Genomic DNA, 17,629 nt, shown 5'->3' on the forward strand with positions numbered 1-17,629 from the left:
CTGCCCTAGGGGCGCTCGTTCCGCCATCTTCCAGGAGGTAGGGCCCACCTTGGTTCCCCAGGCCTCTCAAGGGACAGGCATCTTTGACACAGCTTTTCTGTCCTTAAAATGAACTATTCTGGATTATAAACAAACCACAAGCCTCACAGTCAAATCTACTATTGAATTTTGATTTCTGCTTTTACCTGAGGCACAGATGGCCCAGGAAGAGTGCGAGCTCCTCTTTGAGGGAAAGTAGGTGGTAAAAAGAGACACCTCGGTTGACGATGGCTATGAACTCCAGGGGTTGCTGGGCACCGGGGGCCTTCCCACTGCGGAATGTGCCCGAGAGGCCTGGTGCCATGGTGGGCTACGAGGGGAGTGGGCTCCAAGTAGCCACGCCAACTCACATGCGTCCTTGCCCTGCCCGGATAGCTGAGCTGGTTTCTTCCCAGCTAACAATGGCTGAACGCCTGGCTTTGCGTGTGGAGCCCGGGTGCAAGCCACTCCAGGCGGCATGAGGACAGAGAGGGACCCTGCTCTTCAAGTTCTCATCCAGGAACATGGCTCACCCCGCAGGGAAGGAGCTGCAGCTACCATGCCGTGGGGTCACCGTGAGTCCTACTGTGGCTGGTGCCCCCACAGAAGGGGGTCCCCGATTTCCTGACAAGCGATTGCGGCAGACCCTGTGACTGGGCACGAATCTGAGTCCCAAACCTCAGGCGGAGTCTCAGAGCTGGTGTAAATGCCCCGGTCCCCTCTGACGGGCTGGCGGAAGGAACCGGGCCGCTGAGAGGAGGCTGCCTGTCTCTCAGGCTGGGTCAAGGGGGAGCAACAGCTCCGCCCAGCGGGCACCTGAGTCACCCCTGAGCTCTCTCTGGTCAGGAGTAGGAAGGGGTTACATACTGTTTCGTTTGCTTTCCTCTCCTCCTTCCTCCTCGTTCTCAGGATCAATGTCTTCGGCTTGGGTGATCCAGTCCAAGTAGCCCTTTAGATCCTCCTCCAGCTGCTGCTTCTCCCGGAGCTTCTGGAAATCTCCCCGGGCTTTAGCCTTCTCTCGCTCCTTTGAGAATTCTCTGAGGGCAGCAGAGAGAACAAGCACACGTCAGGACGTCCTCGGGGACCTGGACCGTGAGCCATCTGCCCTGCCACACAACAGGCTTGTGGCAGGACACACAGCGCTGAGTACGGCCACGCGAGCACAGCAACAGAGGCCACACACGTGGACAGGACATAGCACAGTGTCTTCCTAAGCAAGACCGTGGCTGTCAGAGCTGCAGAGACGACACCAACACACATGCGCTGTCCCTTAGAAAACCAACAATCCCCAAGATCCCAAGGAGCCCAAGCCCAAAACGCCACATGCTATCGTGACAGGCTTGTTGACTCCCACTCTCCCCCACCAACAGCCTGGACTCAGACATGTCCCACCTCCCCCAGAGCCTCCTCAGAGCGCAGGCATCACACGTCAAAGAGCAAGGACCCGGGAGGGCTAGGCTGTGGTCAGAGAGCTCACACACCAGGTGTAGGGCTTCTTCAATACCTGTAGTCAAACACAGGTATTGTGTGTTTGGCTACAGCATTCCTGACCCTCACGTCCAAACTGAGAGCCAGGAGGGGGAGCAGGTGCCTCTAGCAGCACCGGCAGCTTCCCGCCAGAGTAGTGGACAGGGTTGGGACAGACCCACCTCACAGCCCCGTTCTCCCTCCCCACACAGAAAATAGAACACCGAAGAAGCACTACTGTCATCCCTAACCCCGCTTCCTTGCCATGATCTTTTCCCAAAAGTCTTCCCCATAGGAGACGAAGAGGCAATACGATTTGTTGCCCATTTATGGGAACACCTGTCCTGGAAAGGCTTTGGCAGAACATGTACACATTCCCAACTGCTTGTTGTTTACTCCGCCTTTGGTGTCTGCAATCCTCCATCTACACGTACATACAGAATCCCCCATTTGCTCCGGCAAGCCTGGGAGTCAGGTGGGTGATTACCCAATTGTCACATCCAAAGAACCATCTGCATTTCCAACCGGGAATAGCTATAGGAGCCAAGCTACATGAGTTATGGATTTCCTAAGTACGATTAAAAAGCTGCTAAGGAAAGCAGCTGAGGTAACAGCACAGCTTTCGCACACACAGCCCTGGATTCTAACAGAGGTTACATCTGTCTTCCTTCTGCCTTCCTTCTAGCCCAAAGATGGCACATCTCCCTATTAGGGACTTCTTTAACTCAACCCAACTCAACCCAACTCGACCCAACACAACACAACCCAATGCAATGCAACCCAACCCAATCCAACCCCATCCAACCCAACCCAACCCAGCTAACCCAATGAACGAAGGGGGAAATGATCTGCTTACATAAGCCCAACCCCTCTTCTCTCTCTTCTCTCTCCCTCTCCACTCTGGTCTGTCAAAGTGCTGAACAGATACTTGAAAGCCCAGGGATGCTGATACTTCAGATAAGAAACTAAAACCCTCACCAAGGCGCCACCCTCTGCCCAGTGAAAAAGGACGACACTCATCGCTCCCCAATCACCCACATTTTGGATGCCCCAAAAGCTGTCGTTGTCTGTGTGAGGGCTGATCCGTCCCCACCTGCCCCCTCTGGGAAGTGGGGGAGGCAGGGCTGCAAGGCGTCCTGGGCCTGGCCTGTAGAAGATATGACCTCAGGGGGTTTGCAGGGTGAACCAAAGCTGATAAAGACTCAGAGATGTTTTCTGTACTCCTCACCCAGGGCTCTTTCCTCCAGGGAGAATCCCTGTCCGTCTCCTGTAGGAGAGGCAGGGTGTGTTGCTGCTCAGGCAAACCACATCCTTAGGAGGATGAGGGGCTGCCAGGCCCGCTGGGCTTCCCAAGGACACGGTGACTCGGCTCTGGGTAATTTCACCAAATTAATTTGAGTTTTAAAAAAAGTCACACCTGATCCATAATGACATCCCTGAAGGATGTAGTGGAGGCCCTGGAGGTTCATGTGTCAACATGAAAATGCATCATGCCATCTGTTTTCTTAAATACATCGTAAAAAGCAACTATGTGGGCCTCATTTCAATTGTTCACCAGAAGTATCTAAGCCCAAATCTCTGTGTTTTGATTTTGAACTTGGAGTACGAAATTTACATGGTTATAATAAAAACAGGGTATTCTTATTTCTAGATCCATAGCTCATCTGAGTTCTTGAAAAAGATTACAAAGATAATAAGAGAGTTACCTGAAAACCCAAGGGCTTTACAAAAGAGAATTTTGCTTTAAAATATTTTATAAAGTTTTTGTTTTTTGTTTTGCTTTCTTTGCATTAGAAATTTAAAAAGAAAGAAAAAGAAAGAGAGAGAGAACTCTAACAAGCAGTACCACTGTTGCCCATTCTTGGTTGCTGAGACATGGTAACACATGCACTGGTAAAATCCTACTATGAGTAAAATTTCTGAGAACAAAAACCTGGCTCATGGCCCATTTGTTTTAAATAACAGTCACTATCACACAACTTCAAGTGACAAAGTTATTCATGTGAGCACTCAGAACTGATTGAAGCAGTTTCTGAATGGCCTAATACTCAGCAGGCTGGCAAACTTTGCTGATTGGAAGAACAGAGATTTGCAAGTATGAATCTCCTCCTGGTGGCTCTGAGACAGGCTGGGGGGAAAGAGGCGGGGGGAGGGGGTCCCTGTGATGGACCTGTAGACCACACTGGGCTCTCTGGTGGAAGACCTGGATTCTAGTCCCAGCTCTGTCCCTGGTCTCTTCTGAGTTTCGTTTTTTGCAGCTGCAAACAGACATACGACCTGGTCTACCGTTTCACACAGATGAAGTAAGACAATACTGTGGAAATCATAAAGCGTTGGACAAATGTGAAGCTGAAAAATAGAAGATTTACATTGAATCTGGACATGAAAAAGGCAACAGGAGGAGCTTTTTCCAATACTAAAGGGGGGGAAATTGTCAACAGCTCTGAGTGGGCTCTAAGCTACACGATCCCAGCAGAACGGAGAGAAACACAGGACACATAGGATCCTAGACTCAGAGTGACCTCCATGAGCCAGCCAGTGCCTCAGTAATTCTGTACCACTCTCTGCCCCATTGGAAATAACCCAGTCCCATCTTGACAAACCTTCCACTCCAGAAAAATCCCACCCAAGTCCTCCGAATCTTCCATCGACCTCAGTGGATGAAGAAAAAAAGTTCTCCATTTTGCATGAGAACTTGTCATTTTCAAAGCTTGTTACTAAGGGACTGAATAATAGTCACTACTACAAAAGTTGACTTTAAACAGCTATTGGTAGAAACCATCTGACTTTTTACAAATGACTAGAAATCTAACAACTCAGTGTGTGACAGAAACCTACTGGTTCCAGATCAGAATTCTATTTATGATACATTCAATCAAAAGAAAAAAAAAGATATAAGAAGGGCTTTGACAAAAAGGCACCTGGTATTTTATCCTTTATGTATGCAAAAAGGGGTAATAAGAAAACATGCATATTACACTTCAGGGTGTATCCAAAAGATAAAGCAGAAAATGCAAAATGGGGACCAATGGAAGGGAGGGGACATAACAGGAAGGACCCTGTTAAGTGTAATTTTATAGTTTTGACTTTTGGGACCATGCTAATGTTCCACAAATTATAATTTCTTAATTAAATCACCAAGGATGGGATAGAGGGAAAATACCCCTAAAGTGGAATTGAATTGAGACAAAAGAATCTGATTGTATGTCAAATGAATACCATAGCTATCCTGAAGAGAAAGACAAAACTAGCTCAGGTAGCTTAGGATCTCTTGACTGCCTGCTCTCACCATTGGATAGAACCAAGTGAGGGAAGAACAGCAAATAAATGCTAAACTCCTTTAGGGAGTTTTGCGTTTGGTAGTGCTATGGACAAAAATAGTACTGAAATCATTCCAGATGTATTATAGGACTCAACAAATGAGCAAATGTGTCCATGTTGTTGGGAGCCAAGGTTTTTGCTGTAGACGGAGGGTCTTAGAGACATGAAAGAAAGAAAGACTGAAAGGATCCTCTGGGGATGGACTAGAATGGGAGGTGTTGGTGGGAATTCATGATTTCTATGTATCTGTAAATATGTGTATGTATATGTATATATAAATGCATTTATTTCGTAGCTCTGTTGAAAGGATAGGAAAGCAAAGGCATCCCAGTAGTTATGAGCACACCTGGCACCCAGACTTTGGTCTCTAATATCATTTCTCTGAAAAGGAACCAGAAATCTTGGGTAAAACGACTGATTCGAGGGCCAGAGTAAAGTAGGTACAGGATGAAACAAGTAAGGAAGTACCAAAAATAAATAAATAAAAATTAAAAGCAAAACAAAAATATGATAAGAACATGCCATAAGGCCACAGGAGCCAGGGAAGTATCTCACACTGGCTAAATCTAGAATAGTTTGGGCCCCAAAATAATGAGAAACAGAAATTAAAATTTTAAAAATCAGTCCACACTTGTAATAGACAGATAAATGAAAAAACAAATGAACTGATCATTGCTAGAGGAGAGGGGTGGGTGGTAGACAACATGAGTGATAGGGAGTGAGAGATATAGGCTTCCAGTTAGGGGATGAGTAAGTCATGGGGATACAAGGTACAGCACAGAGAAGAGAGTCAATGCTACTGTGAGAGCAGTGTACAGTGACAGATGGTGACAATGCTTGGGGTGAGCATGGCATAATGTATAAACTTGTCAAATGACTATGTTGTATGCCTGAAACTAACGTAACACTGTGTGTCAACTATACTCAAATTTTTTAGAAGTACAAAAACAAGCAAAAGCAAATGAGATAAAATATTAATAAGGGAATTCAGGTAAAGGGTACATGGATTATTCACTACATTAATCTGATTCTTATAACTTTTCTGTACTTTGAAATTACTTCCAAAGAGAAAGAATTTTCAAGCTTTGGGAAAATGTAACCAGGGTAACCAAACGGCAAATTTATGTCACATATGCATTTCCGCTTCCCAGCTAGACTGTAGGCTCTTCCCAGACAGACAATGTTGTCCATTGCTTATGTTTTCCTTTCCACATCTCTGTCTCTCCCAAGATGCACCCCCTTCCAGTAGGCATGTGGGAAAGTCTAGATACAAGGCACATGAAATGAGCCCCATTCCTTAAGAGGCCAGAATGCATCAGGGGAGAAAGCCCATGATTCCTGAGATCTCCTAGAGGGATGAAATGAGCATGTCTCAGCCCAGACACACCATCTGGACCAGCTTCTACCATCAGCCTGCCCTTTCCCCTTATCATTTACGGGCCTCATGTTGCTCAAGAATCCTGGTTGCTAGATAATCTTTCCTCCTAGTCTATGTCCTTTGTAAGGGGGAATTTCTCAGTGAGGAATCTTCCTGCCTGTTGGACATCACAACCACCAGGAGTCTACGCCAGCCCGTCTGCACACACCTCACCTGCTGAGGCAGCTGGAGGAGCTGTAGCTGGAGTGTCCATGAGGGTTCCCCTCCCCCTCGACTTCAGGCTCCCACTGCAGATCTAGGCTTCATCCTGATGTTGTCCTGCTCAGAAAGCCTCAGGACTCCTTACTGCTGCCCTCAACACTCCAGGGGCAAAACCACTTAGCCTGGCCCTCGAGGCCTCCTAGGCTTTTCCCACAGGTTACCCCAGCTCTACCTCCCTGCCTCATCACAAGCACCTTGTATTCTGGCTGTGCTCTTCTCAATTCCTCAACTCTCAGAGCCTCTGTCCACAGAACTCTGTCCAACTGAGAAGCCTTCTCCCACCTCTGAATTCGAGCTCACCCATCAAGACCCAGGTTTCCTGGCTACCCCCCGGCTATACCCCCCCCCCCCATCAACGAAGAGTCCTGCCCTCCTCTGAATCCCCAGGGCACTCTGCTTGGTGAACACCAAGACACAGAGGTGTGTGTGTGTGCCCAGGCCAGCTGGCCTCCTCAGCGAGCTATCCCTGATGGGAGCCCAGCACAGTGCCCTATCCCCATCCTCACTGCAGAGGATCAATAGTGACGGAGGGACCGTTATGACCCTCATTACATAGAAACTGAGGAAGCGGAGACTCAGAGAGATTGGTCAGAGAAGCCCACCGAGCTCCTGAACAGACCCTCCCAAGGATCTTGACGCAGGTAACCAAGAAGCAGAGAAAGAATCAGGTAGAAGTACAAAGGGCTGAGGTCCAAGAAGCAGTTTAGAGTCAGCCCAGGAGGAGCCTTAAATTTCAAATTCAGAATCAGGACTGCTTCCCTGTAGGCAATGGGGAACCACCAGAAGTCTGACAGAAGAGAATCCTTATCGGCTCTGTTCTATGGGAGTTCTACGTGAAGAGGAGATCAAAATAGGGAGAAAATGGTGCTGAAGCCAGAAGGCATTCAGGAAACACCGGGTGACAGGGTTGATTCAACACCAACAAGAATGTGAGTCAGAAGTAACATGGCTCTGACAAAATTTCCAACTTCTGTGGAAGGTGCTAAAGAACACCTGTGGGGGCCGCCATTACTGACTCCCAGTCAGCCTCACACGGCGGTCACTTTGGCCTCTGTCCCCTGACGCTGGTCTCCTGGATCTGGCCCCACCGGGAGCCATCTTCTCCCTGAGTGTGGATCCGTTCCTCCACGGCCAAACGATGCCCAAACGATGCCCTCCCCGCTTCCTGCCACGGGGAGATTCCACACCCACTTGCTCGGGAAAGAAAGGTCCGCCGGCAGGGGGCAGAGGAAGGCCAGACAGGAGGGGGGACAGAGAAGAGATGCCACAGGTCCGTAAGTCTCCAGAAGGCTGCCATAGAAAAGAGGAAGTGGACCTCCTGTGGGCCCCAGGGAGAGAGCAGAAGCAGAGTAAGACTGATTTCAGAGCAAGAGAAGGCAGAAACTTCTAATAGTCCAAGTGCTCCGAAGATGAAACAGGAAGCCATGGGAGACAGCAGCTTCTAGACTGGGCACCATGGAGATGGGGGTCTTTGATAGAGGGCTAGCACCTCGGTAGGGAAGCTGGAGCAGGGGTTGTGGTATAAACCTTGCCCGTATCTCTTTCCCAGGCCCACACAACACCCATCTCACTCAGGCCAGCTCTTGCAACACACTGCCCCATACGGTGTCCAGCCATGACTGTGACTCAAGTCTCCTGGCCTCCTCTGTGGCTCCAAGGGAAAGCCGGACCCCTGACTGCTGCGAAGTGGTCCCTTCCTCACCGTCTGCTTCCTCGCCGGTGCCTCTCTCAGTCCGGCCAGCCAAGATGTCTGGTGGCATCAAGAAGCCCAAGGGCCAAGGGAGTCAGAAGCAATGGCCAGGAGAGGTCCTGACTGCGGAGCAAGGGTACAGCCACACCCCGGGTGGCAGTCACACGGGCCCCAGCAAAGCTCTGCAGAGGGGAGAGGAAAAGCGAAGAGCCTACGCGGAAGGCTCGGAGGCAGGCAGAGCCTGAATGCACAACTGCCTTTAGCGGCCCTAACCCGAGACTACCCTGGCGCGGGGCCCACCTGCCAACCAACATCAGTGCCAGCAGGATCTGCGCTCGTGCAGCGGGATGCTGCGTCAGTTTCCTGCAGGAGGGTCAGCCAGGTCACGGCCCCTTTCTAGTAAATAACAGAAACCAACCTCTTACGTATGGGGATTTCTATCTGGGATCCTCCAGGCATCTTTAGGCGCACTGTCTCACAGGTCCTCGCTACCTTGGTGCAGGACAGGCAGGAGGACAAGGACTGTCCTCTCATCTTGCAAAAGCCAAAGTTGAAGTTCAACAAGTTGGTGTTACTGACCCTGCACCACAGGCTTAGGAAACAGGACAAGTGGACTCCAAACGAAGCATCCTTTCCACAGGACTCCCTATCCCTCTGCTTCCCGGCTTAGGAAGATGTGCAGACAGGACACTTACTGGTCAGGACCAGGAGGGCTGGGTCAAGATGGAAGGCTCTGCTTACCCTTGGCATTCTGGTTTTCCTCCAGAGCCCCGACTCCGCGCTTAGCCCAGGGATAGTACACGCCCCAGAAAGCTCTGCTCCAGGAAGACACACTCTGCCTGGAAGAAACTAGCTTTCCCCCCCACCCCAGGAGCCCCCGTGCACATGCCCCACACTGCAGAGAGCTTCCTAAACCCTGACAGTGCCAGGATTTACAGGTCCTGACATCCCACGCTCTGGGAGCCCCAGCTCAGCCAACACAACGGGGGAGAGAGCACGTAGCCTGAAGCAAACCACTGCATTCAAATGGTAGGGCAGGTCATAGGGGACTGCCGTCACACAGTTGGCTCTGGAATTTGTTATTTCTCAAACGCCCCATAAAGTAAACGGGCCACTGGAAGTCGGGATGATTTAGAGATAGGGTTCCTTCTTGGGTTGTAATGCTATTTGTTTTACCCAGACCCACACAAATAAAATGTAGACGAATGCTTTGAAATTTGGGCATGCACACACACACATGCACACACACAGAGAAAACAAACACCAACAAGCATAAAAGCCTTCAGTGAGCAAAGCCCACATGTGAACTACTAGGATTCAGATTTCCAGGGAAAGAGAGGACTCGGGAATATTCATTCTCTCTCTCTCTCTCTCTCTCTCTCTCACACACACACACACACACACACACACACATTCACATGCAACATTTATAAAAAGAGTGGGGAAGCAGAAGAAGTAAGCCAGTGGTTTTGATTAGTGGAGGCCAGTCTTTCTTAGGTGTTAATTCTTTCCACTATGTAGACATAAAGGAAATGAAACAGAATAAAAAAAGAAGTTGGGCTCAAAACATACTTTTATGTTTAAATCTAATTTGGGGGGAAGCACACAAGTTTAGTGTCGTTCAAGGAAATGAGATGTTCTGTTAAAAAAAAAAAGGAAGGGAGGGAGAGAAGGTGGGGTGGGTAGGGAGGAAGGGGGGGAAAAAATCAACAACCTGTGATGCTTCACAATTTGAAAAATATTTTAAATGAGTGGCACTGGCTCAGGTTCCAAGTTCATCAAAATCATTGGCTTTGTTCCAGTTTCCCTCAACCACAAAAGGCCAGGATTTGCCCCCAGGAGGCTGTCTTTGCATGAGAAGAGCCTGCCAGCGTCCCAGGAGAAGGTCATGCACCCCACTGTGACATGCTCCTTTGCAGGTGACACAGGGATGCAGGGGAGGGGAGCTCATCTGGGGCGTTGGTCTTAGACGGCAAGTGAGCCACTGGCTGGGCAGAGGGACAAGAGAAAACGGAGGGCTTTGGTTGACCACAGCAAGAGGCTGGAGAAAGTATCCAACAGTCACACTTCCAGGCAGCCACACTAGGACCGTTCTTTGATCCTGAAGTAACCGCTGTGGTGAGTCTTTCCGTAAAGGGAGTGCCTCCTAATTTCTGTTCACACAGGTTTGGGTGTCTTAAGCGATATCCTCATACCCACGTTCCCTTTTTCATGTCTTTGACGGTCTTTTTGGACATAAAAGTCTCTGAGAAAATGCTCTGAATGGAAAACAGTTCCCATCTTTTGAGAAGACAAATCATTTTCAAAGTAGGTATTTCCTAACTTTTCTCCCCCAGCTTTTAATGACAAGGATATCTGCTGCGAACTGCAGCTGAGCGGGCATGTCCACACCTAACCTCAGGGACCTGGCACATGTGGCGCTTCCCCTCCCCCCACCCCCAGAGCAGGAGGGACGGAGCCCACTAATGCAGGATCAGTCTGGTCTTCGGTCTCTCCTGGTCCTCTCTAACCACCTGCTCCAACCCTCCTCAAGTTCCTTCATTCCCTCCAAGGCACAGAAGTGTTACTGCTGTACGTTGGTGTTCCCCAAGTTAGCCTCAGCTGCTCGTCCCTATTCTTGCCCACGCTGCTGGGTCAGCCCGCGAGCACATTTCTCTAACGTCCTTAGAGTCTCCTGGATGAATCTCGCTGGCGTAGAATTTGATTCACAGCACAACAACTGTTCTCTAGTATTTTCTTCTAACACTAACCTGTAAGCTCTGTGAAGAAGGGGCCGTGTGCGTCTTATCTTTGTATATCAATTCCTTATCAAAAGTGGTGGCCATTGCTTGGGAAGACTAGGCTACATTTTATTTATTTATTTTTTATTTATTTTAAAGATTTCATTTATTTGTCAGAGAGAGAGCACAAGCACAGGGGGCAGCAGAGGGAGAAGCAGTTTCTCCACTGATCAGAGAGCCCGATGTGGGACTCGATCTCAGGACACTGGGATCATGACCTGAGCTGAAGGCAGATGCTTAACTGACTGAGCCACTCAGGCACCCCAGGAATAGGTTAAATTTTAATAAATGCTTTTATAGACTCAGGTCTTTTTTTTTTTCTTTCAATTTTTCTATTTTCTATTTTTTAATTTTTTTTATTAGAGAAAGAGAGGGAGGGGCAGAGAGAGAGTGAGAATCCTAAGCTGGCTCCACACCCAGTGCAGAGCCCGGTATGGGGACCTGAGCTCACAGCTCTGAGATCATGACTTGAGCTGAAATCAGGAGTCAGACACTTAACTGACTGGGCTACCAGGTGCCCCTACAGACTCAGGTCTTAGGTTAATAACGACCACTTCATAGACATGGATTGTGGGCTCTGCACTAGACTGGGCGTATCTGAGAACAAATGGCCATGTAACGTTCTAGCACCTAAAACTGTACCCACCATCGTCATTAAAACAGAAACAAAGACAGCCATTGTCCTGCCAAGTCTTAAAAAGTCCTCCATGGAAAGGAAGAAAGTGTATCTGGCATCTTAGAATGAACTACCCTTTCCTTTGACTGCATCTCCTTGTCGGAGGACAGAAGAGCTACGCTCTCTCTCTCTGCAGAGTTAAGTTTCCATGGCTACCAAAGACATTCTAGTGCTTCCGGCAGAAAATTTCCCATGCAGGTTGCACGCTAAAAGTTACAGATTCTTTGCTTCAATCTGTTTTTTTAGAAAACGTGTGCTAAGAGGCATTCTTTGAAATCATGGGCTCTCTCATCTCATCACTTTCTCCGAATGAAATACATCCTTCAATCAAATGAGCCAAGCCTACATCGTTAGCTGCCATGACAGGCGTGCAATGTGTTAGTTAAGAAGTGACTTGAGAAACCTCACGCTAGACTTCTCCGATTCCAGTGTTTAAAGGAAAAATGAGGAAAATGTGTACCTGAAGTCTGACTCTGGATGGTGGCAGAACCCTTAACAAATAAACCTGTTGGAAGGTACCAGCAACCCCGCGCATGTCCTACTTACGCACGGACACTGTCTGCTGTGTTACGAGCCTGGTTAGAACTGCTCGGAACGGAGTGACGGCTGCCTGTGCCTGTCTGGGGGCAGGATCTGACTGCAGGTAAGCAACACCGGACCAGGGGAGAAGCTGGGACCAAACGCAACTGTTGGGATCACTAAGAGTTTCAGCCCAATCCCACCCACTGGACTTGTCAGCGGTGAACCCGTTGGTGAGAGGCTCGCAGAGGAGGTGGAGCCTCTCCCTCCCAGGAGAGGTTCCTCGTTGGAGGGCAGGATGGGTGAGAAGTGCCCTCTGTGGACTTTCACGTTTCATTGATACCAAGGGAATGAGCATATTTTAAGGGACACTTGGGGATTCACAGACATCCATCCCTACTAAAAGGATCCAAAAAGACCACTTGAGCTAGAATGGAACTTGTTCCCTAGCACTCGTTTTGTTGTTGTTGTTGTTTAAAGAATAGATATAGAGAGATAGATAGATGCACAAGCCAGTGGGAAGGGGAAGAGGGAGAGGGAGAGAATCTCAAGCAGACTCCCTGCTGAGCAGGGAGCCCTGTGTGGGGCTCGATCTCATGACCCTGAGATCGTGACCTGAGCCGAAATCAAGAGTTGGACACTCAACGGACAGAGCCCACCCAGGTGCGCCATCACAAGCACTTTTAAGAGGAAAAAGAAACCAATTTCTCTGAAGCCTCCATATTCCACTACTCCACTCTGCTCTGGGGGAGTCATCTGGAGGAGATAAAGAAACAGGTAAAACAGGAAGAACACAGCAGCTCAGGCTGTATCAGCCCAGAATCCAGCCGGGGGAGACAGGGTCCCACAGGAGGTGTCCCCACGCCTGACACACAAGGAGCTTCCACCTGATGGGAGAAGTAGCTTGGGCCCCGGAGACACACAGCTCGGAATTTGATTTCTAGCTTACTAGGAATCCTGATTGACTAGCTGTGTGACTTTGAGAAAACTGAAACCTCTCTGAGCCTCGCTGCCCTCAGCTATAAAACTGAGGCAAAAGCGCTTCAGTAAGGTATTAGAGAAGACTGAAAGAAGTAAACTGTGCAAAGCATGTAGCCGGGTGCCGGGTGTCTGTCTTAGCCGCTCTAGTAACAAAAAACAAAGGAAAACTCTCACACACAATCTGTACCCAGAGTTGACCATCAAGTCCACAGATCTCGCCTCCCCTCTGAGGCCCCCAAGTGCCTTCTGCATCGACTCCTTCATGTTGATCTCCACCACCCCACGCTGCCTGTCCACTCACCCCCTCTCCATCAGATCCCCCCCCCCCAACCACCTGGCTCCCCCCTCACTCCATGTCACCCTGCGGGGCCCCAGCTTTGCTTTCCAGTCCTGGTCCCACATCGTCACTTGACTTTCACACACCTCCACAGCTCCCGTCAACGGAAGCAAAAACTCCCGCCTCCTTCATGGGGCTCCCCAAGTGCAGCGGCTTCTTTCTGACCCCCCAACCCCTTGCACACCAGCTGGCAGAGAGCACCCAGGCCCCAATACACTGTGTGCACTGGGCCCCGTGTTCCTCGCCATGTGCTGGAATCTTTCTTTACACTTGCAAATGCCCTCCCTTCCACGGCCAGCCGGAGTTCGGCTTCCTCGGGAGAACCCCCTCCGATGTGCCAGCCCTCCCCTGTACATCTGGGCCATGCTGCTGGGGGCGGCGTAGATGCCCAAACGCAGGTGACTGAGGGCCAGACAGGAAGAGCGTGCAAGTGGCCCCCAGGGCGGGCCCCGCGGTCCCTCAATGGTTATGCCTCCCTCAGCTGGCTCGTCAGCAACCACACAGGATCTAAGCCCAGGTCGGGCACAGGACACAGCACACACGTGCGTGGGTGCAAGGCCGTTGCCCCCCAAGATTCAACTCCTCAGATAGAGCAAAAGCCTCCCAGACTCAGAAGCCAAGAAGCCGCAAATGCTTGGAGGCTCCAAGGGCGGCAGCAGAGAACTCCGCTTAGACCAAGATTGGGTTTAACGCCGAATTCACAGGACATGATCTAGTTCTGAGCAGATTAATATTTTATCCCTGAATCCAAACCCAACTCTTGGGATAATCAGACTTAGAGAAATTAGGTTAGTGCTTCCAGAGCCGCTCTAGTCCCGGGAAGCTGGGACGTCCTGGAGAGAAGGGCCGGCGAGGGAGCATCCAGAGTGTAAAGAAGGAGGCTTTCAAAGGCCTAGAGACAGTCTGTCTCGAGGAGAGGACAGTCCGGCCAACACTGAAAACATCTGCGTTGGGAAGGGTCTGTTCGGTTCCCAGGTCCCTTCCTGTCTGTTTCTCTCCTTGGTTCTGAGGACAGCTCTACAAGACAAGTGACAGGGCAGATGAGGCCACCCCCTTCAGGACAGGTGAAGCCCACCGGGGAAGGTCACGTCAGCAGGAAGAGGCCACCAGCATGACAACCAGGACCCTGCTAACCTGTGCTGTCCCCACCATGGTGACATGCCGGAACCAGTCACCGCAGTAGCTGGTAATCCGCTTGGCGGGGGGAGCCACCGCCCAAAACCCTCAACCCTCCACCTGCGGCTGGGCTAGTCACACCGGCTGCGATAACCACCACCCCGGGGGTCTCGGGAGAGCATCTCTGGAGAGACAGGAGCTTCTAGCACACACCTCAGGCCGGGTGAGCCAGACCAAGTGGGCCAGGGTGGCTGCCAGCCAAGGACCCTCCTCCGTCGGGAGACCTCACCACCAAGCCTCCACGCCCTTTGCTGATGACCAGCGAAAGCCTGCACAAAGCAAGGCACACGTACAATGCCCAATCCCTCTCACCGGGCGGCCCGTCCCCACATTCCTCCGCACGACCTTGTCACTGACTCGGCTTTCCCTCACTCTTCAGCCCTTCCCTGTGCCCTCTGGAAGTCCTGCTCCTGTACCCTCAACCTCTTCAAAGGGACCCCCGTCCTCCCTGCTTGGACGGAAATCTGGGTCACCCTGGGGCTTCCTGCTCTGCTTCCCTTGCGGTCTTTCCGGATCCCTCCTCAAGGTGGGGTTGCTTGCTTTTCTGTTCCTCTTAACATCTTCATTAACCCACTCCTTCGCTTGGCTGTACAAGTCTATCGCACAAAAGAACCCTGTTCCTGCAGGGATAGTTTATCAGTGGAAGACGTGGCCTTCTCAGGGTCAACCTCCTCAACGAAGACTCCTGGCTCCCAGCCTCCCTCTCCACTCCTCCCATCCTCCTGGGGGACTCTTGCCAACACCCAGCATTGCAATCCTTGACCTACTTATCTCCAATAGCCATCCGTCCCATGCTGCTTCAGCCACTCCATCCCTGCCAATCCCAAATGTTCACCATCCCTAACTTTATCAGAAACCCCAGCCTTCTGCGTTCTGACCATAACCTCCTAACAGCCAACTTCCTCACTGCCACTCTAGACAATTTTTTTTTTTACCTCTCTGGAATGCCCAATCCATTGGACCATTGTCTCCCAGTCTGTTAAGTCTCTCCTTTCCTCCTAATTGAACTTAGATTTCTTGGGATCTTGAGTTCTTGCCGGCAACCTAAACACTCTTCCATCCCTGGGGAAGGGATGGTTGGGACAGGCTGCCATCAGTGCAAGTCCCTCATCGCCAGCTTCAAGTAAGATCTCAGCACAACACATCACTTCCTCCCAGCTCATCTGAGCCTTCTCAGTGACTCACTCGAGCCTTCTCCATGCTCTTCAGACGTACGCCGCCGCCCGCTAGTTAGCTACCCCCTTCCCCTCAGCAGTTGAGCTTGCCTTCTGCTTCAGAAAAACTAAGAATTAGGCAAGAATATTCTCAGCTTCCCACCAACAAACCAAATTTACATCGCCCCACCCTCTCTTCCTTTCCTGTCTTTACAAAAGAAAGCACCTTCTCTTAATACTGTCCTTTGGCATCTTAATAAATTGAGCTTTTCAATCCATGATCATCTACCTTCTATTTCTTGAGGTCTTCTTTAATTTCTTTCAGCAGAATTATGTGTAGAAGAGGTCATGTACGTCTTTCATTAGATTCTTGGGATCTTGATTTTTTAAGCTATATTTTTTGGTACCTTGCATGCCTCTGTTTAACATTGTGAACATATGGACTACAGTTATAATGATGTTTTTATGTTCTTTTTGCTAATTCTAGCATCTGTGTGAGTTCTGGGTTGGTTTCAATTGATTGATCAATTCTTATTAGGGGTCATGTTTTTCTGCCTGGTCACCTTTAATTGAATGCCAGACATGGTAAGCTCCCTCTTGGTGGGTATTCAATATTCTGTATTCCTAAAAATATTCTAGTGCTTTGTTCTGGGATCCAGTTTTTTGGATCCCACTGGTCCTGTATGTCTTGCTTCAGTTTTGTTGGATCAGTCTGGAACACTTCCTCATGGAGGCCTAGTTATTCCTCAGTAACTGGGCGAGTCCTTTGAGCACTTTACCCAACGTCCTAGGAATGAGGAGCTTCTCCGGGGTGGCTGGTGGGAGTAGGCCATGTGCCTTGGCCTGCGTGAGCACGGACCCTCACCCTCCGTGATCCATTCCAGTGCTCTTTCTTCAGCCTCGGGTAGTTTCCTACCGACAAGAGATGAATAGTAAACTCTGCCACACCTTGTGGGGGACCCTCTGCTGGTCTCTGCAGAGCTCCTTCTAGGCCATTCTCTCCTCTCTTACACGCTCTCCCGCATACTCTGGCCACCTTGGTTTCTGCAGATACTTAGCTTCTCAACTTTGGGAGGTTAGGGCTCCACCAGGGTCCTTCCCTCCTGTGATATGGTGCCCCCAGAACTCTCTCAAGCCAGGGAGCGGGGGCAGTCACGGTCCTTGTGCAGCTTACTTCCTGTTTCTCAGGGATTGGTCCCTGTCCTTCATCACCTGGTGTCTGGTGTTCACATACATAGTCTGGTTTCAGTTTTGTTGCTTCGGGTAGGAGGGTAAATCTGGCATCTGCTACTACATCCTCATCAGAAGCAAAGTCTCTCTTAATTCCACATTGATGGTATTTTACGATCACTTTTATAAAAAATTCCACTTATGAATAAAAATGCATGTGTTTCAAGTTTGTGGTTTAGCGAACATTGACACTCCTCACTGACAACAGCCCCGTCAAGATATATAGAACACATACGCCACAGCCCAAGTATCTTATTTCCTTTCCCAGCCAATTGCCCCTTTCCTACCTGAAAAAGTCAGCGATCTAAGTTCTGTATTATGGATTAATTTTATTTATTCTAGAACTTCAGACTCACAGCATATACTACTCTCTTTTGTACTGGGCTCTCTTCCTTCAGCACAACACTTTTGAGCTTCATCAATAACAAGGCATTAGTGTTTCCATTTCTTTGTCCTGCTGGATAGTATGCCAATTTCTGATTCCATTACAATCTATTTACTTTCCTGTTGACAAACATTGGGGCTTTTCCAGGTTGGAGCCTCTAGAACAAAGCTCTTTGAATGTTCATAGACAAGGCATGGTGGACATAGGTTTTCATTTCTTTTGGGACATTACCCACAGGGATGGGACTGCTGGGCCA

At 49.6% G+C, this 17,629-nt stretch overlaps 1 protein-coding gene across 18 annotated transcripts in view; it reads right to left on the minus strand.

Moving 5' to 3' along the window:
- Positions 1-17,629, minus strand: part of CACNA1D (calcium voltage-gated channel subunit alpha1 D) — a 296,054-nt gene that overhangs the window by 102,517 nt on the left and 175,908 nt on the right. For all 18 annotated transcript variants that reach the window (XM_082742639.1, XM_082742638.1, XM_082742630.1 and 15 more), the window contains exon 9: positions 886-1,055. In XM_082742639.1, the coding sequence (XP_082598765.1) occupies positions 886-1,055 (170 nt within the window). The remainder of the gene's footprint in view (positions 1-885; positions 1,056-17,629) is intronic.

The sequence above is a fragment of the Mustela nivalis genome (assembly GCF_964662115.1).
Source record: "Mustela nivalis genome assembly, chromosome: 1".
NCBI lineage: Eukaryota > Metazoa > Chordata > Mammalia > Carnivora > Mustelidae > Mustela > Mustela nivalis.